Source organism: Peromyscus leucopus, chromosome 11, assembly GCF_004664715.2.
Source record: "Peromyscus leucopus breed LL Stock chromosome 11, UCI_PerLeu_2.1, whole genome shotgun sequence".
Taxonomy (NCBI): Eukaryota; Metazoa; Chordata; class Mammalia; order Rodentia; family Cricetidae; genus Peromyscus; species Peromyscus leucopus.
The window spans coordinates 48,522,486-48,543,416 of NC_051072.1; the positions used below are offsets into that span (position 1 = coordinate 48,522,486).

At 39.7% G+C, this 20,931-nt stretch overlaps 1 protein-coding gene across 5 annotated transcripts in view; it reads left to right on the top strand.

The window, feature by feature from the left end:
- Bdp1 (B double prime 1, subunit of RNA polymerase III transcription initiation factor IIIB) overlaps positions 1 to 20,931 on the top strand; it is a 92,975-nt gene that overhangs the window by 51,604 nt on the left and 20,440 nt on the right. For 4 of the 5 annotated variants that reach the window (XM_028871718.2, XM_028871720.2, XM_028871719.2 and 1 more), the window contains exons 20-33: positions 17 to 189; positions 1,342 to 1,546; positions 3,561 to 3,700; positions 5,489 to 5,690; positions 5,914 to 6,107; positions 6,936 to 7,323; positions 9,956 to 10,078; positions 12,123 to 12,159; positions 12,597 to 12,689; positions 14,117 to 14,330; positions 14,880 to 15,037; positions 17,407 to 17,548; positions 17,754 to 17,931; positions 20,760 to 20,823. In XM_028871718.2, coding sequence (XP_028727551.1) covers positions 17 to 189; positions 1,342 to 1,546; positions 3,561 to 3,700; positions 5,489 to 5,690; positions 5,914 to 6,107; positions 6,936 to 7,323; positions 9,956 to 10,078; positions 12,123 to 12,159; positions 12,597 to 12,689; positions 14,117 to 14,330; positions 14,880 to 15,037; positions 17,407 to 17,548; positions 17,754 to 17,931; positions 20,760 to 20,823 — 2,311 coding nt within the window. The remainder of the gene's footprint in view (positions 1 to 16; positions 190 to 1,341; positions 1,547 to 3,560; positions 3,701 to 5,488; positions 5,691 to 5,913; positions 6,108 to 6,935; positions 7,324 to 9,955; positions 10,079 to 12,122; positions 12,160 to 12,596; positions 12,690 to 14,116; positions 14,331 to 14,879; positions 15,038 to 17,406; positions 17,549 to 17,753; positions 17,932 to 20,759; positions 20,824 to 20,931) is intronic. The other variant, XM_028871721.2, reaches the window with a different exon arrangement.

The following is a 20,931-nucleotide window of genomic DNA, read 5'->3' on the forward strand; positions in this document are numbered from 1 at the left end:
TTTAAACTTTTTGAAGGTACCTTCCCGAATGGCATCAAGAGAAAATGATAAATCGGGTCATGAGGAGGAGGCTGTGATACTACCATGCATACGGACTGAAAAGGATTCTTCACTGCCAATTTCATGTGAACCTAAAGAGGATTCTCAGTTAACACAAAACCAGGAAAATGACTTAGTTGTTTCCATTGGGTAAGCAGTGATATTTTCTTAAAAATCTAAGATAAGAGATGCTTTTCTGCCGGGCAGTGGTGGCGCACGCCTTTAATCCCAGCACTCGGGAGGCAGAGGCAGGCGGATCTCTGTGAGTTCGAGGCCAGCCTGGGCTACCAAGTGAGTTAGTTCCAGGAAAGGCGCAAAGCTACACGGAGAAACCCTGTCTCGAAAAACCAAAAAAAAAAAAAAAAAAAAAAGATGCTTTTCTTTAAAACATTTATTTTTTTTTCAAGTGCTATAGAGAATAATTGGTCTAATTCATGGGGGGGGTCACCTAAAATTGAAAATTAGATGGGATTGAACATCTTTTAATGCCTTTTTCTTCCTTCCTTCCTTCCTTCCTTCCTTCCTTCCTTCCTCCCTCCCTCCCTCCCTCCCTCCCTCCCTCCCTCCCTCCCTCCCTCCCTTCCTTTCTTTCTTTTTCTCTTACTTGTTAACTGTTTATGATTTATGGAAGGTAGAACACTAAAATATATATGTATATGTGGTATAATTCCTTGCCTTTTAAAAAATTGGCAGAATACATATATAACGTACAATTTACCATTTTTAACCATTTTTAGTTGTACAAACCTAATGACATAAGTCACACAGCATTGCCTCATGTTTGCAGGCAACGCCACCATCCGTCCCTGAACACTTTACTTTCCATTAGCCTTTAATGAACTTTGTGTTCACTGAACAGGAACCTCCGCTGCTTCCCTTCCTTCTGTTGTTGGCGCCCACCATCCCATCATCTGACTTTTATACATTAGGTTATTTTAGGCACATCATATAAGTTTATTAACATTTGAGAATTAAAATGAGGTTACTCCTGCTCCACTGCTCCCCCACCCCCTTATCATTTCATCTTTATTGTGCTGGAGATTAGCCGTAGGCTTTACCCTGGCCATGTCTTCTTTCCATTTGGCTACATCTCCAAACCTGAAATAATAATGTCGTTCCCCCTCCCCCCATGGCTCCCTGAACTTTTATAACACGTTTTTGTGATGAAAAGATATTTTCCTTGAGTGATTTGAAAAAAATATTTTCATGGGAGTTTATTGGAGATAATTCAAGTTACACGTTCTTCTAGTTGTCAACTTTTTATAGTCAAGCTCTCTCTCTTCCTCCTTGTCCTGTTTCTAGGACTCAGAAGATGAATGTGGTCACACAAGAAACAAAGCAAAGTGTTGTCCAAATTCCTCTTCCGGTGAGAGGTCGACTTCAAAGACCAAGACCAAATGTACAAAAGGCCAGACCGAGGCAGATAATAGAAAAAGGTGAACTGGAAGGCTCAACTAAGAATGAAGGATCAGAACTACAAAAAGATGGGACAAAATCCCTGACGAGGGTGAGAATTGATTCTTAGTGTGTACTAAAACAACAAATGATAGCTCAGCCTTGGCTTGTTCTCTCACATTCTTATTGTTGAATCCAGCCTTTGCTGTTTAGTGTGTTCTGAAGAGTTTTGTAACTTTCCTTTAGTACTACAGTAGCAATTCTCTAGCAAGAAACAGCAGTTATATCATGTATATGCACTGATAATGGTATACTGTTTTGAATGACAGTTTAACTTTTCAAAGAACCTTTCTTACTTACCCTTTCAGATAGTGTCTCATTATTTAGCTGAGACTAGCCTTCATCTTCCGGCCTCACCCTCCTCAGTGCCATAGTTACAGAAATACCCCATCATTCTGTCCTGTTCAGCCAAGTTACTGCTTTTTCTTTTGCATTTGGTGTAGCTGAGACTGGCCTTGAATTTCTGATTCACTTGCCTTTCCCTCCCAGATGCTGCAATTGTAGGCGTGTGCCACCGTATGCAGCTCTATCTAGTCTCTTCTGTAACATGTACTTAATTTATTTGTGTGTGGGGGTGGTGGGTATGTGCACATATGCACATATGTATGTACACATGCCACAGCACACACACAAGGTCAGAGGGTAACTTGTGGGAGCGTGCTCTCTTTCTCATGTATATTCTGAGGCTGGGAGTCAGGTTGTCATGCCTGGTACTTTTATTCTCTGGCCCTTAATCAATTTCCTAATAAGTATTTTGGTATTAGAAAAATAAATCTAAACCAGGTGGTGGTGGCGCACACCTTTAATCCCAGCACTCGGGAGGCAGAGGCAGGCAGATCTCTGTGAGTTCGAGGCCAGCCTGGGCTACAGAGTGAGTTCCAGGAAAGGCGCAAAGCCACACAGAGAAACCCTGTCTCGAAAAACCAAAAAAAGGAAAAAAGGAAAAAAAAAATCTAAGTAATATAATGCCCCAAAATGTTAGTCTCAAGTAGTCTTTGCTTTTGCATTCTTTTCTCTGGGTGTTAATATAAAACCTAGATTAAAAGTCATTGTGATCCCCATTTGGACGGAAATACTTAAAAAAAAAAAAAAACCAGTTAAACTTTTGGTGCTGGGGATCAAACCCAGAGGTTTGTGCATGCCAAGCATGCAGTGTGCATCTGAACTGCACCCCCAGCCCTAATCAGTGCTAGTTAATTCAAATTCTTTATTTTATAACAGATGGCTTTTAGAGTTGGTGTGTGCAGGTGTGATAAGTGTACATGTGTATGTAGGCATGGGTCAAGTGTTATATAAGGTATTTTCCTTTAGTTTTTGAGACATGGTTTTTCTCTAAACCTGGAGCGTATTGCTTTAGATAAGCTAGAGAGTGCCAGGGATTTCACTGTCTACCTTTCCCCCAGTGCTGGGGTTACAGATGTGCTCGCTCTGCCAAATCTGTGTCTCATGTAGGTGCTGGCAATTCAAACACTGGTCCTCTTATTTGTTGATCAGACACTCTTACCTACTGAGTCCTCATCCTAGCCCCCTCTTGGGGCTTTTAAAGTATATGTAAACATGGGATGGTAGTAAATCATTGCACTTCTTGATCTGAACTAGGTAACCTTGTGTGAACAGCAGAACAAGGACACTGGATGCCAAGTTGAGGCCATAATTTTAAAAACCTGAGTGGCTTAGGCATGGAGCTCAACAACAGGGTGTATGCAGATCTTTCAGGTTCAGTTCCTAGCATCCTAAAGAGAAGAAACAAACAGAATGCTCTTTTTATTGATTAAAATATTTTAAAATGTTTTAGTGTTAAAAAATAAATCATATAGTGGAGGGGGCGGTGGCAGCAGGGCACGCCTTTAATCCCAGCACTCAGTAGGCTGAGGTAGGCAGTTTAAGCCAGCCTGGTCTACAGAGAGAATTCCAGGACAGCCAGGGCTGTTACACAGAGAAACCTTCTCCTGAAGAACATAAATACATACATACATACATACATACATACATACATACATACATACATAAACAAACAAACAAATAAATAAATACCAATCATACTAACTTAGTTGTTGTCTTTGCAGGTGAACTCTCACATTGAAAGTGAAGTTGATGTTGTGTCCTTTGGAGTTTCAGAGTCCAGAGTGAATGAAAGTCACAGCCATGTGGTTCCTGTAGAGAACTTAAATGTTAACAAAAGCAGTATTTTAGATGAACAGATAAGGTGAGTCTGGTTTAATGAGAAAAACATAAACCTTGTCAAAGATGTTTCTGATTGTTACATAATTAGTCTTATGTGTCCTGAAGTTTGGTTTTTGTGTTTTGTGGTGCTGTTGATTGAACCCATTGCCTTTTACATGTCAGGCAAGTGTTCCACTATTGAGCTGTGTACCCCAACCCTTCTTTATTTTATCTGAGACAGAATTTTGCTAAGTTTCCCAGGCTGGCTTTAAACTTGCTTATAGGCCAGTCAAGCCATGAATTTGTGATTCTTCAGTTTCAGCCTTAGTAGCTGGATAAAGCTTGTTCCAGCAGGCCTATTTAAGTGAGGTTTAAAATGTGCCAGACATGGATGGCACATGTCCTTAATCTCAGCACTTGGGAGGCAGAGACAGGAGGCTCTCTGAGTTTAAGGTTATCCAGGACTATGTAGAGAAACCCTGTCTCAAAACACACACACACACACACACACACACACACACACACACACACACACAAAATCTTATTCCTTATTTTTATGCCCATAATTTTGTTGCTTCCCTTGAACTTTGTGATATTTTATTCTTAAATATCTTTTAAATTATATTTTTTTTGTGGTGAGGCATATGTGCTACTGTGGGTGTGTGATTAAAGAACAGCTTTCAGGAGTCGGTTCTCTCTCTTCACGATATAGGTTTTGGGAATTGAGCTTAGTTTGTCAGGCTTAATGGCAAGTGCCTTTACCCACTGAGCCACCTTGCCATCACCTATACTTAAATATGTTTTCATAGTCATATGTCATGACATTCTCTCTTGTAGATTGAACTTAACGACTCTAGTACTGAGGTACACCCTCACCCAGTGTGGTAGATTTTAATTAACTTGTTTTTCTAGATACCTTTTCTGATCCTGAAATGTACTAACCAGCATTATAATCTTGCTAGAACTTACTAGTTTTTCTAACAGAATGCTTAGTAGGATTGGTACCTCTTTTCTGTATATTTTGAGGATTGGTTTCTAATGGATAAGAACATACACATATACATATATACACACACACATATATATAGATACACACACACACACAGACACAGTTTGCTTTGTATCTGTGTGTTTGGGGTTGAACCCAGTGTTCTGCTTGTAGCACTAGCAAGTTATCTGCCGCTGAGCTACATCCCTATTGCTTCTTATATCAGTTTTTTCAGCATCCTAATTTATGTTCTATCCATTACTGAAATACTTTCAGAAGTCCTTAGGTAGCTGTTCCAGCTACTTTGATAGCTTTGGCTTTCTTTGAATGTTTAAACCTTGTTTTTGTCTAAATTGGGTTAAGAACCTTGAGACACTGCCTGTCAATAAGACCTTTCCATGAGCTTTCAGGAATGTGGTAAGATAGACTTGCTGTCAAGCAAGACCATTGTGCATTTGTTCGTGTCTTATAGCCCAGTTGAAGCTGTATTTTAAAGTGCTGTTATAAAATCGGTGTTCAGCTTCTGTGGAAGTTGGGAGTGCCTTGTTTTTTCTTTGAAAATCACTTAAAAGTTATATGAAACCACTGAATACCATAACTAGTGAGTGAAAGTAAAGAAAGATTAATACTATAAACTGTTCCCGAGGCTATACAGACAATGGAAGTCATAAAGCTTTTATGTTTTCTGTTTCATGTATAAAATGAGTATTTCATTTTACATGCTTGGTTTTATTTCCAGTTCATATATACTCCTTTGAACTTAGAATCAGTTTGAAAAAGAATTGTTTAATGTTACGTTGACAGAGAGTTCTGGTCTTCAACATAACTTGTGCTTCACTCTAGGCATGAAAATAAACCTCCTGTGCCTAGTCCAGCACAGCTGATGAGAAGGCGATTCCAAAAGGCTAAACCAAATTTAGGAGGAGCACACCATAAAAAAGAGCAACCAGGTGTAGAAAAAGACACAGCAGACCAGAGCACAGCACCAAAACCAGAAGACCATGTGCTGCAGGAGGGAGACTTGGACATGCAGCTTCCTCTAAAAGTAAGAGTGCGTCCCCTGGGTCAGGGTTGGGAGGAAGAGCAGTAGTCCTTGCTTTGTGCTGCACCACGTATTTCCATAAAAAGCTGTGATGTTGCACGCTGGCACAGATTTGAAGACTGATCTCTTGTGGCCTTTTATGTTTCGAGGACTAGGCCGAACTGCTAACCTGTATTAATAAAGATTGTTTCCATGGTAATATTACTTTGTTCTCCCTCCCTTTAAGGAAAAGACGGAGGTTCTGACACCTCTGGAGATTTCAGAAAGAAAAGATTGTGTAGTTCCTGAAGAGTCGAGTTCTGCCAGAGATGATGCTCAGCTGAAAGCTGCACCTTCAGGAGGTGCTAGGGACGAGATTGTGGAGGACCATCCTATATCATCTTTGGGACTTGACGAGCAGGGTCTCAGTAAACAAGTCAGGTAATATTTTATTCTAGAGACTCAGAATAGGAAATAAAAAGTACTTATTCGTTAAAGCAGTTCTGCCTTAATGTACTAGTCTTTATTTACAAGCCTATTTTTATTTTTACTTGTAGCAATGTGCAGTTTTTCCCTACCAAATGATAGTGTGCATTACCTCAGTAATAATGCTAATTCTAGTTTGTCTATAAACAATAATGAACAATAACTTCCACAATTTTCAAGAAAGTGGGAAGGAACATAAGTTCTTGAAAAACAACATTGTTTTCCTAATCTGTTTACCCAGTAAGATAAACCAGTAACACGTTTGATCTCATATTCATTATTGATTGGTTCCAGATATTTTGTCTTTTAGTGATTTCTAGTTTTGTGTTTATCTCAGCAACCATATCATAGGTATAAGGCCAGTATTAAAAACTTACTGTGCAACATTTATAGATATATAACTAAGAATTCACTCTGAATTAGATACTAAGAAGTAGTTAGTTCCTTTCTTATTTTCATGGCACATGTTTTTAAAAGAATGGGTAGGGCTAGGGATATAGCTCAGGAGCACATTTATGTAGGACCTTTGAGGCCTAGGTTCAATTCTAGCATCATAAAATGAGATGTATCTATCATCATCATCATCATCATCATCACCAGTGCTGGGAGTTGAACTTAGGGCTTCACATGCTGGGCAAGTGCCCTGCCACTGAACTATACTCTTAGCCCAGGATCTTTATTTTAAAAGTTGGAACTGAGATTTTTGCTCTTAACAGTTAGGCTTTCATTGAGATGATCCTGGTGCATACATGACTATAACTTTTATTTTGGTTCAACATCCAGCAGTCCACAACTATTGAAAGAATCAAATTATTCCAAAACTACTCCGCATCGAAGAACAACGCTCTCTTCTGCCTCTGAGTGTGAGACAGATCACAGTGGGAAAAGAGCACCTAGGAAGATGAAACCCAATGTGCCCAAAGGACGGGGATCGAAACGAATTCGAGGTAAGACTGCTAAGAAGGAACCTAGAGCTTCCAAGTCCGTGTTGGTGACTCTTCGGGCTTCCCAGAAAGAGGATGAAGATGATGCTGAGGATTTTGATTCTGACTATGAGGAAGAAACCTGTCATCTTGCCCCCGAAGAATTAAACAAAGCACCAGTGTTTGTACCTGTTGGTCTCAGATCCCCTGAACCAGTGTCTGCTCAGATCGAAGAAACAATGGAAGAGGTAGTTTGTGTTCTTCTGTTTTGTTATTTTTTCAGTCTTTGGCACTTCACCTTTTTTAGTGGGTGATTATTTCTGCTCTTAGTGATTATTAAGGTCTACTGTCAAAAGTAGTTTATTTGGGGCTTAGTGAATAGCTTAAGGAAATCAGCAGAAGTGGCCTGTATGGCCATCACTCAGTTGTCACAGTTCTTGCTCTACAAGGGACTCAGTTAACTATGATAGAAATTTGCTTATCTGTAAACTACTTGTATCTGTAAACTGCTTAATCTACCTTTTAATTAATTTGAAAAAAGTTTTAGCAGGTGTTTTTCTATTAACTCTATAATAGGCTTTCTCTATTGTGGTTGGTAGAGAAGATAGAATCAATCTCTCTCTTTCCTCTTTTTTTTTTTATTTTTATTCTTTTGTTTCTTGTGTTTTGTTTTTGAGGCAGGGTCTCATGTATCTCACATTGCACATTGGCCTTCAAACTTGCTATGTAGTCAAGGATGACCTTGAACTTCTGATCCTCCTGTGTCTACCTCCCCAGTGCTGGGATTACAGCCATGTGCTGCTTCAACTGGTTTAAGAAATGTTGAAGATAGAACCTACAGCTTCATATATATGAGGCAAGCACTTTACAATAGAGCCATATCCTCAATATCCTCCCTCCCTTCCTCCTTCCCTCTCTCCCTGCCTCCCTTTCTTGCTTTCTTTCTCTCTCTCTTTTTTTTTTGGTTTTTCGAGTCAGGGTTTCTCTGTGTAGCTTTGTGCCTTTCCTGGAGCTCACTTGATAGCCCAGGCTGGCCTCGAACTCACAGAGATCCGCCTGGCTCTGCCTCCCAAGTGCTGGGGTTAAAGGCGTGCGCCACCACCGCCCGGCTCTCTTTCTCATTTTTATCATTACTCTCCATCTAAAAGAACTCCTCATCTTGTGAAACTGGAACTCTTGTTTCTATATAGCCCCTGAATTTCAAATCCTCCTCCCTCTACCTCCCAAAAGCTGAAATCACAGGTGTGTGGTGCTGGAGATGGAACCGGGGCTTTTACATATGTGGCATGAGCTCTACCAACTGAGCCACATCCCCCAGTCCCTGCTTCTCTGCTCTTGGTTCTTTTGGAGATAAAGTCAGACGTGGATTTGCTAGAATACATGGTAATTCTGTATTTAAGTTAAAAAAAGATGAGTTTTCCACAGTGGCTATACCATTTTACTGTGTCACCAGTGGTGTTCTAAGGTACCAATTTCTCCCTCTCATCACCCCTTCTCACTCCCCCTGCCTCTCTTGCTCCTTTCCACCCCCCAGCCCCTCATAAGCGGTCATTCTACAGCTGCAGTGTGCCCCACTCCTGGTTTTTCAGGGGTAGTGCACACCTTAAATCCCAGAGGCAGGCGGAGCTCTGAGTTCGAGGCTAGCCTGGTCTACAGAGCGAGTTTTAGGACAGCCAGGGCTACACAGAGAAAGTCTGTCTCCAAAAACCAAAAAAAAAAAAAAAAAAAAGAAAACACCAAAACCAAACAAAACGAGAAAAGCCAGCAGCCATTCTAATGTGAGTGGATGTGAGGTGGAGTACACTCTGCTTCCTCGTTACTGTGGCCTCACAGTCCAACTCTTTGGCTTTAAATTCCTGCTCATTCATTTCTTTGTCACTTAGCTGGTTCATTGAGCAGGATATCTGTGTCGGTTCTGTAGAAGGATTTAGAATACTTTGAGTCATTCAAGCAGAACCAGGAGTTTGCTAAGATGGTGGTGGGGATAGAGAAAACAATTCAAGGAATAGTATGTATGCTACTTCTGTTAAGAAATGACGCAGTTCTCGAGTCTGTAAAGGTACATTTGTTAATGGAGAGGAAAACCTGCCTTTAATTTACTTAGGATTAACAATAACATGGTAAATGTCTAAAGGTAAATGAGTTAGAATTCTTGAAATTAACTGAATAATATGGAAAGTTCAAAGTAATTATACTGAGTGTAAGTTTTAGTATATGCCAAGAAAATAACAAAGAAAGTTAGTCTTGTGCAAGGACAACTGGTTAATACTGCAAACACCTGTAACTCTCGCTCAGAGGGATCCAACACCTTCTACTGGCCTCTTTAGTCACTCTTAAAAAAATTATATTCCTTTAACCAGCTGTCAAGTGAAGAGTTGAATGAACCTGTTACCTTGGGTATCAGGATTCATGCAACTGTGGGGTGGGGAGAGATGGTTGTTGCACTAGGAGTATAAGGTGGCCAATATTTTTAAGCATATTCAGTCATCTCTAGTATTTATGATACTGTACAGTTTTAGTATTTTAACATAGTTAATCTGTGTTTTTCTTAAATTAGGAGTGTGGAGGGCAGGGACCAAGAGTACCTAGTTTGACTTTGTATCTCTATGTTTATATACTTGTATTTTTTATGTTAGCAAATGGAGGAAATTGAGACAAAGTGAAAGGAAGGGGAAGTAAAATGCCAGCTACTCCAAAGATTAGCTGTAGAGATTTTGAGTACTTGTAATAGACTCAGACTCCTCAGAAAAGTAATGTTTTACTCAGTTGTTAGTCACTAAGAATTACTGTCATTTAGTTTTTAAATTCTGTAATTGTGGCGTATTTCTTCATTCATGTTTGTAATTTATCAAATTGAAATAATAACACTTCTTATGACAGCTTGAGATAACCATGGATGTTGCAGACATAGGATGTGTAACTGTTGTTGAACACCAGCTTTCAAACATGGATGCAACAACTCAGGATGTGCAACCAGAAAAAGATTCGCATTCACCATCATTTGTAAGTACTTATATTTCATATTTTGCCTTTCATATGTTTACCTCCCTAAAGAGTACAGAATTATTTTCATAACTTTGTTTATTTTTTCCTCTCCTGTAAGGAACTGTTTGTATGAATAGTTGAAACTTGTGAATTATCATGGATTTTAATTTTGATTGTAAAACTTATTTTTGTGTTGTTTGGTAAAGCTCTGAATATCATCATAGACTTTAACCTTAAAATTCTGAGGCGTAAGTCTATGTTAAATAAATGTTACAGCAACTACACAAAATTAACTACACTATTATAAATCCTTGTAGAGATGGATTTTAAAACCCAACAAAAATCCCGTGTGTTTTTATTTTGGGTCTGTGAGTGTTCTTTTTTTTGCATGTGTGTCTGTGTGTGCGCCACATGAGTGCAGCCGCTTCCAGGTTTTTCTAGTGGATCTGCAGAAGAAACCTCCCTTTCCTCTCTTCCTGCCTCTAGAATTTACTAGTGTTTTGTCATTTCTTAGCATTCCACTCTTGGCTTCCACTGCCTCCGACATTCTTCCTGTGTTTGTGTTGTGTCTTTTATTGACACGTGGAATTACAACCAACCCTACGGTTTTGTTTTAAACTGAGTACATTTTTTTTTTGTTGTTTTTGTTTGTTTTTTTTTTGTTTTTTGAGACAGGGTTTCTCTGTGTAGCTTTGCGCCTTTCCTGGAGCTCACTTGGTAGCCCAGGCTGGCCTCGAACTCACAGAGATCCGCCTGGCTCTGCCTCCCGAGTGCTGGGATTAAAGGCGTGCACCACCACCGCCCGGCGAAACTGAGTACATTCATAAAGAACTTTTCCACGGAAACTTTACTTACAGTTTTGGAAATTTGAAATTCAATTTATACTACTTTCCAATTTGAGTGTGTTTTATTTCTGTTTCTTATATGATTGCCCTGGCTAGAGCCTCTATTGTAAATCAACTTCTAGACCTAGTACAAGTGGACATTCTTGACTTGGTCACAGTCTTAGGGGAAAGCAGCTGATCTTATGTCATCAAGTATAGTGTGGCTCTGGGGTTTCTAGGATGGTCCTTACCAGATAAGGAAATTCCCTTCTGTGCTGGTTTGTGGTGTGTTTTGTTGTGAAAGGATTTTAGACTTTGTCATGTGTATTTTTTGAGAGTTTTAATTTTTTTTGTACAATACAGATGTAAAAATATTTTTGTTACTGTATTTACAAGTTGTAATAGCAGTAGTTTTTGGCTGTTGAAGAAAACTTATTTCCCTGAGATATTTCCTCCTTGATTATCATGTATGATTTTTATGTGCTTCTGTGTTGTTCACTAGTATTTCAAATGTATTTATGTTCATATTCATAGCAGATATTATCTCTGGGTTTTTGTTGATGGTGATGGGGGTGTTAGGTGCTAAAGTCTTGCTCCTCCAGTACCTATGGTGGAGAGAGAGCGGAAGCAGCTTAGAGGACGTCTTAGCCACCAGGAGCTAAAGAAAGGCGACAATGAGCAATAGTGGTTCACAAATGCTTGTTTCAGTTACCAGTGTTTTATAGATTTTGCTGAATAGCTTTTTCTCATTTGTTTTTGCTCTTACAACCAATTCTAGGGGCTGTCAGTGTTTGCTTTTTAAGTCACGTTTGGCAGTCTCACTGGGCAGCAGGTCATTGGTGCTCCTCATGCTGCCTCTGGACAGCTGTCTCCTGTGCATCATTTATCAAAATTTGTTATATTTTAAACCACTCAGTGGAGAAAGCTTGTGTCCTCTCCCAGGCTTTAGTTTTTATTGGGTAAAAACTGGTAGCAGATCTGACTAGAGTTGAAGGATTATGACTGTGAGGATCTAAGAATGGTTAGATGTATACAGCAATGTTGAGGAGACAGAAAACCAGGAATGAGATATTTATTTATGAGATATTATTTCTGTTCTTATTTGTGAAGCTTTATGATCAAACATAAAGTAAAAGTTATTATTATAACCAAAAATATAGAAAAACAACAACAAAACCAGAACATTTGTTTGGGGGATACACTTAGGATATTACTTATCTTTTCCTTTTTTTTTTTAGGAAATGGTCATAGGTGAACAGACCCAAGCAGAACCAGGTAACTATTAACAAAGAATTGATTGAAACTACTTGGTTAACTATAGCAAGGTGATTAGCAGTGGCAATAGTTAAACAGGACAGCTTTCTAAAGTGTAGAACAATGACATTAAGCTGTTACCTTGATAGGAAGCTGGGATTCTCAGAACCTAATTTTAGAAGGTGAGGCTAGACTAGATAATGTTAAGCAATGAAGTAGTAATGTTTCCTCTGGAGCTGCACAGTTATTTAATGTGTGTTTTCAGGAACTAACAGTCAACATTGATGATCTATCTCTAAATATGTAGTATATATTTTACTGTGCAATACTCATACTGGGATGGTGGTCGGAAGGCTGTTGAAACTGTTTATATAGAAGATGAGTGTCTGAATAGTCTTTCTAAGTGAAGAGACTTCTGGATTCACTGTTGTGTTGTAATGCTGGTCTGTTTCCTCCAGGTCCCAGTGACGGAAGCACAGAAGCTGCCATAACTTTACTTACAATGGGAGACATAGTATTGCAGTCAGAGGTCATCACTGAACAGGCTGATGGTAAGAATGGAAGGGAGGCTCTTAGAGAACAATTTTGAGATGATGATGCAGTTGCTTTATTAAGAATAATTTGGGGGGTGGTACCGGAGTGATGGCTCAGCGGTTCAGAGCACTGGCTGTTCTTCCAGGGGACCTCAGATCAACTCCCAGAACCCACGTGGCAGCTCAAAGCTGTCTGTGGCTCCAGTTCCAGGGTATATGACACCCTCACACAGACATACATGCAGGAAAAACACCAATGCACATAAAATGAAAATAAATAAATAACTTAAAATAAAAGAATAATTTGGGGCTGGAGAGATTGGCTGAGCTGTTTAAAAGGCTGGGCTCATAACTAAAATACATGAATAATTAGGCTAGGCTTGGTGGCCTTAAACCCAAGCCACTGGGATGCAGAGGCAGGCAGATCTCTGTGAGTTTGCAGCCAGCCTGGTCTGCAGAGTGAGTTCCAGGCCAGCCAGGGCTTGAGAGGAGATGGGGGCGGGGAGGAAGGGAGAGGAGAGAGAAAGTTTATGTTCATGGAATAGTTATCCAGAAAATCTTCAGCCTGTGCACCTATAATCATCACAAACATCATTGGATGATGGAAGTCAGTGACCACTGATCACTTCAGAGATATTTCTTTAGCAAAGGGTTCCTGCCTGACATGATGATCATAACTCTGATAAATCTATGAATGGGGCAAATAGTAGTTACTAAGATGATTTATTCTAAATTCTTCTAGTAGTGGAAGGAGCCAAAGGAAATGCCAGTCTAAATCTTTAATGCATTAAGCCAACTTAGAAGCTATATAGTTATTGTTATAATTTTTATTTTTGTGGTATGGGACCCAGAGCCTTGCACTTGCTAGGCAAGTACTCTGTGACTGATCTAAATCTCCTTCCTCAGAAGCTGTGGTCTTTACTCATTATTTTTAACTACAGCTAATTGTATTCTTGATAATTGTTTTGACTGGTAATAGATGACCTGCCATTCATTTTAGTTGTTAGACTTGTAAGTTCATAACCCTGCATTTTTGGGGGGAATATGTAGTCTGTGTTCCAGGTAGGGCTTCTTTCTCAGTGGCAGAATATTTCAGTGGAGCCTGTCACAGATTTCTAGTACATAAAGTATAATTTTCAAAAACTAATAAACGAAAATGTCCTGTCTTGAAATCTATGTAGAGTATATAGTTATTGAAAGTAACAAAAGACTAGCTTTTACTTAGAGTACTCCAAAATTTTAGTGATAAGAATAATTAAGCTTATTACAAGTCAAATTTTTAATGAAATGTGAGATAATGAATTTAAATTTGTATCCTACTAGAACAAACTTTAATATTGAAATTAGACCGTTGAGGAATGTTGAATATTGAATGTTGAGGAATTAATTTTATTCAGGTAGCTATTAATATTGGGTCAATTTTAATTTCCTATTTTTTTCTGCAGTAGGAGTATGTGTATTTCCTGATGTTCATTCAAAGGATAAAAGTCATGTTCCTTTTAGCCCAGATAATGTAAATCACAAAATTATTCATGAATATCAGGAGGTTTCTTCACCTGTGATTAGTATGTCGCCTGCATCGGTTGAGGAGAACAAGATTGTATCGGAGGAACAAAGTACCAGAGAAGAAGCTGTACTGGAGGATACTGTGCCAACCAGGTTATTTTCATATTCAGTTCACAAGTACAGTTCAGTAGCATCATTCCTTTAGTTATTAGCATCTCTAGTGCTTCTACATAAATTTAAAGTAGACAATGCTAAGTTTTCACACATTAATTTAAAGATGAACTGATACTGATAATGGTTTATTGGTGTGCATATAAAATCACAGCAGTATGTTTTCTGTGTCTTTGGAACTTAAGTGAAATAGGTTTATATAAATGAAGTCTGTTTTACAAACATGGTTCTATTTTCTTCTGAAGTCTCTTAGTAAACTTAACCACTTTATAATTTTAGCATTCAGAAACGAACATTTGCCAGGTGTGGTGGTACATATCTATAATTTTAGCCTTCTGGAGGCTGAAGCAGGAGATAGCTTGAGTTTTAGGGGGGAGCCTCTTGTGTGTTGAGACTATCCAAACAGACAAGCAAACGATCACATATAATCTGATTCCTGGATGGTGGTGTGTTAACTGTATCATTACTAGACATAACACTGCAGAGGGACTCTTACACACTGATACCTTTCTCCTGTCCCTTTTGTTCTAGGAATACCGCTTCTACAGTGACCAAACCTTTGAGAATGGAGAGTCATTTTGCTACACCTGAACTAGATTCTGAGAAGATCTTCGGGTTCTGTGGGCTCGAGGGTCCTCAGGAAGTTGCCAGTTGTGTAACCAAAGGGACAGAAGTGGAAATTCACAGAGGTGAGTTCCATTTTTCTCTTACAAAATTACATGGACGAAAGCTCCTTTAGGGGCCTGAGAGATGGCTCAGCCTGTAAAGGCACTTGCCACATAAGCCTGTTAGCCCTGAGTTTGATCTCTGGAACCTGTATAAAGGTGGAAGGAGAGAACTGATTCCTCAGACTTGTTCTCTGACCTTCACATGCTCACTGTGACACATGCCACTCCTGTAACAATAGATGGTTTTAAATCCTTATGTGCGGGAATATTTTGTTCACATGTGTTTTGAGAAGGAGGGAGAGAGAACACACCTATAATTCTAGCACTCTGGAGGTCAAGGCTATCTTAACAAAAAGTGTTGTGTTTATTTATTTTAAACCAGTTTGATTGAGACATGATCCATATACAGTACAATTTACCGACTTAAAAGTTTACAGTTCAGTGGTCTTCTGTTCACCAAACTGTATAATTACCACCATCAGTAGCTACTCTCCAATCTTAAGCAACCACTAATTTACATTTGCATATTCTAGACATGTCATGTGAATAGAAACATGCAATCTGGCAGTTTCACTTAGCATATGTTTTCAGAATTCATTTATATGGTAGCATATAAAATACCTTTAAAAAATTTACTGACGTGTATGTATGGAGTGGGGAATGAGTTTGTGGAAGCTGGAAGACAGCCTTGTAGAGTTGGTTCTCACCTCCTACCTTTACAGGTTGCCATATTTTCTTGGTAAGAGCCTTTACTCACAGGCCCTTGTTTATTTTTATTGCCAAATAATACTTCATTGTATAAATATACCACATTTTGCTTATTGTGTGTGTGTGTATGTGGGGGTATGTGTGCCACTGTATACATTGTATACATGTGGAGGACAGAGGGCAGGTTTGGGTTTTCTCCATCTATGGATTCCAGGGATTGAACTCAGATCATCAGGCTTGCACACCAACTGCTTCTTTTTTTTTTTAATTTTTATGTATGAGTGTTTTGTCTGTATGTATATCTGTGCCCTGCATGTGTGCCTGATTCCTGCAAAAGCCACAAGGGTATGCCAGACCCCTGGAATTGGAATAACAAATGGTTGGGAGCTGCTTTGTGGGAGCTGGTACTCAAACTTGGATCCTCTGCAAGAGCGACAAGTGTTCTTAACTACTCCACCATCTCTCGAGCTCCCTCGTTTTCTAAATGGACTTATTATATTGTGATGTCCATGGTAACGCCTAGTGTCCTTCCCTTTTCCAACTCTTCTCCCCAAAGTCCTGATTCCTCAGGGAAAGCAGTGGAAGTCATAGCCTTCCTAGATTATGAATTCATGTTTAAAACATCTGGATAATTAGCATCATTCCTTCCTAGTTTTGGGTTCCTGATATCTGAGATTTGCTTTCAGCCAACAGTTAGTTAATGGAACTGGCTTGAGCAGTATCCAAAAGTCCATACGTGGTCTGCCAGTTTGCCCCACACCTACCCTCTGTCTAGGTTCACATTACTCCTTTTATTTAGCAGTGTTTTCCTTCCCCTTTGTGATATCATTTACATTTTTTATATATTCATTTTGTGTGGGGGCATGCATGGGTGCACATACATACCTGTGCAGATGCCATGGTGCACGTGTGTGGTGGTTAAAGCCTAACTTGCTGGAGTCATCTTCTCCGACAGTGTGAGGCCCAGAGGTTGAACTGGGTTTGTGAGGCTTGATGGCAAGTGCTGTTGTCCACCCAGCTGTCTCACCTGTCACACAGTTCTACCTCTCCAAGACGTCTGGTGTGGTGGCATTAGACAGACCCTTTTGTGTTCACTTCTAATCCCCTTTTGGGTGTGGGTTTGTAATCACTTTTAAAATCATGTATTGCATGTATATGTATGTGTGTGTGTGTGTGTGTGTGTATGTGTATGTACATGCATTCGTGCCTGCCCAAATGTGTGGATGTGTGCATGCGCATGTAGTGTGCATGTGCCACAGAGGATGTGAGAATATCAGGTGACAACTTGTGGGAGTCAGTTTTCTCCTTTGATGTGTGCGTCCTGAGGATTGGACTCAGTCTTGATGGTAGGCACCGTTAGCTGGTGAACCATCTTGCCAGCCCTTAATCTCAGTACTACTTTTGGTTATGATACTGTAGAGCTATTACCATAAAAGGGGATGCAATTGCTTCGGCAGCCAGGAATGAAATATGTGCAGTACAGGTTTCATTGATCGTGTTTGCTTTTCAAAAGTCTTGGCAGACCCCATTCTTCTGCCATGTGAATAAGCTAATTTTTGAAGTAGGAGAAACTTGGAGGGGTCACGAATCTCTTCTAAGAGAGGGTATGTTTCTAATATAGAGATTTAACTGTACTATTTTGAACTACATTTTAAATGTGTTTTTCTTGTTTGTTTTGAAAGAAACTGAGGAAAATGATTCCAAAGTAATAGATTTAGAAGAGAAAAGCCTGGACCCAGCAGAGCCTAAGGAGCAGAACCATTTGCCGTGTGTGCATGCTGCGGAAGGGCCCAGAGTTTCTCAAGAAGTAGTCCTACATGCAAGGTAAGGGCAGGGATACTGGCGTTCATTTTGTGTGGTGCCTCAGCTTCCACCGCAGGTCAGAGCTGTAGGACTGTATTGAAAATAACGCTGTTGTAGTTAACATTTTTAAAGCATGAAAACGTCACATGAAGTGATAATACTTAGTCCTAAAACTAATTCCAGGTTTGGTTGACCGATTTAACATAATGTACTGAAACTGTTTCAGAAGTGAAGATGAAGAGGAGAACTTGCAGGAAGTTCAGAGGTTGGGTGCTGCAGTTGCCTCATCTGAAGTGGGGCTCCACCCACGAGATTCAGGTCAGGGTCTTGGTGAGAGTCCAGTTGAAGAGCCCCTCAGAGGAAACTCTGACGACAGCAGCGTGCTCCTGCTTCACACGCCAGAGGTAAAGGAACCTCGTGCGGAAGTGGGGAGTGTGGTTCTCTTTTCTCCATTTAGAAAACAGTTTCCAGAGAGGACACTTCATCCTTTCCACTTCCGCCTGGTGTAGAGACTCAGACTTGTAATCCCAACTCTCAGGCAGAGACAGGAGTACTCAAGTTCGAAGGCAGCCTGGGCTATGTAACAAGAACTAGGTTAGCATGAGTTACATAGCAAGACCTTGTCTCAAAATACAAAACCAAGCTGGGTGTGGTGGTGCACACATTATCCCAGCCCTTGAGAGGGAGAGGTAGGCAGACCTCTGGGTTCCAAACATGGTGAGACCCTGTTTTGAAAACAAACAAACCCCCTAAGTATGTATGTTCACTTAACAGTTCCATCACTGATTCTCCAACACTCTTTGATTAGCTCCTTTCTGCTTCCTGCCAGCTCCTCACATCTGTGGTCCTGTGTGACCTTGGCAAGAGTATACTGTGGACAGGGTGTGGTGACCCTTGCCTGTCCTGAGGGAAGAGGATCTTTGGAGCCCAGGAGCTTGAGGGCAACCTTGGTTCTGTGAATACCCATCTCAAAACCAAATACAAAAACGGCATGATAGAACTTGTGCTGTGTTTTTGGTGTCTTGACCCCTCCAAGACCATAGAGCAATGGTTTCCAACATTTCTTCATGTTATGGGGACCCCCAACCATAAAATTATTTTGTTGCTACTTCATACCTGTAATTCTGCTACTAAATTGTAGCTACTATGAATTTTGCTACTATGAGTCGTAATGTAAATATCTGATAGACGACCCCTGTAAAGGGTTATTCAACCCTCAGTGGAGGTGCAACTCAAGGGTTGAGAACCACTGCTATAGAGGTATAGGAGTTACTATCCAGCTTTGTTATAAAGCTTGAGAAATTCATTCCTTGCACCTTAGCTCTAGTTCATTCAGAGAAAAAATGTTTACTGAGATATTACATGCCTGACACTCAGGCACTGGGATACGGAGCCTTGGGAAACATGAGGAAATGAATGGTTGGATTGGTTTATAGGCATTGGGACAAGACTCTGAGTGGGGTCCCTCAGAGTTTAATCTCTGGAAATGAGCATCAGGCCTTAAAACTGTCTTTGAAAAGTCCCTCAGATGGGAGAGTGCTTGAGTTTGCAGGACAGAATAAATGAGCTTGTTAAAGGGGATGGAACAGGTTTTAAAAATAGGTATAGAACACCATGACTTGTTAACAGAAGTAGAAAGTAAGGGGTTTGTCTACAGCCAATGTTTAGAGATTTCGATTGCTTCCCCAGTTTGTTAGTTTGTTTTTAAATCTTTTGAAATAATTTCAGATTAGAGAAAAGTTACAAAAATCTTTTAAGAACTTTCCCTTATTCTGTTTCTTGGAGTCATTGTTAATTTCTCTTGCTTTTTTTTTTTTTTTTTTTTTGGTCTGGCTCTACATGTTGTAGATACTTTAATTGTGTGTGTGTGTGTGTGTGTGTGTGTGTTTCTACACAGGCATGCATGCAAATACCATATTGCGTGTAGAGGTGTCTGAGGACAGTCTTTGGGAGTCTGCTTCTTTCACCTTGTAGGTTCTGGGCATGGATGAACTCAGGTTGCCTGCTGAGCCATCTCATCAGCCTAGTTGGATACTTGTAAAAACTTGCTTGATGGCTGGCAGGATAGCTCAGTGGGTAAGGCGCTTGCCACCAAGCCTCTCGACCTGAGTTTTTAACTAAGATCCACACAGAGAATGGGCTCCCTCAAGTCTACTGCTGACCTTTGCAAGTACTCAAATCACCCACACCATAAGGAAGTTAAGAAGAGCTAGAGATACGGCTCAGCAGTTAAGATTACATACTTCTAAGGATTCAAGTTTGGTTCCTAGTATCCATGTCAGTTGTCTCTGGTCTCTTAAGGGCATCCACACACATGGCATATATGCACACAAACACAGAAGTAAAAATAAAAATCATTTGTTTTTAATTCAGAGAGTGATGAATGCTGATGCTCAACTAGTTTTCTCCTGAAAAATTAATAAATATAATAAAACTTGATCTGTTTGAAAGTTACAAGTATGAGTTGTAACCATAAATAATATCTTTAATAAGAAGAAGATTTTGTCTTACAAAGAAGTGGCAGTGAGTGCTGCCTTCAGACTCAATATTACCATACTGTACAGTTTTAGGGCTAGATTACTACAGAGGCAATGCTGTGTTATCCCTTTTGTGTGGCATAATGTCACTTTGACCTGTTACTGCAGATGCTTTCTAATCACTTGGCTAGGGTAGTATCTGTGAGATTGCTTGGTTATAAGGACATTTTCCCCCCTTTTTGTTAGAAATTTGTCTAGTGAAACCCAGCTTTTGTTACCCAGTAGCTTTGGTATCCATTGACGAGCCTTACTTGAGTCAATTTTTGGCATTGTTTGTTTCAGAATGAAAGCCTGAAGATATCAACATAGAGAATTGCAATCTATATATTGGTAGTTTGTGGAAAACAGGGGGAGACCACAGTGTAGGGAAGGAGAGTAGTTTATCTCATTTGAGATGTTCCCTACTCAAGTGTCTCTGTAATGGCAACATGGACTAAGCTGAGTTCAGATCGCCACTCTGACTCTTCAGAAATGATAGAATACTCACATCTAACAATTTAATCAGGATATTTTAAGCTTATGTAAATCAGTCAAATGTCCATTGACTAAAAATCCAAAACTAAAAGTCTTTAAGACACTTAAAATTGTACATTTAAAATAAGCCTTTAAGTATGGAGACACTGTCTCTTTGCCATATGTCAAACTGTCAGACTTTTTCAAGCTTCACTTTCTTTTCAATTTTTTTTAAATGGCAGAGTGTACCATCTAATATTCCAGAAGTCCAACAAGAAAATATGATCAATCCTCAAGATGTAACAGGTATGAAAAACTCCTTCCAGCAAGTGTCATAGATAATGTATAGTATAATTTGTATGTTTAACTTTTTTTTTTTAAAGACAGGGTCTCTCTGTGTAGTCCTGGAGCTTG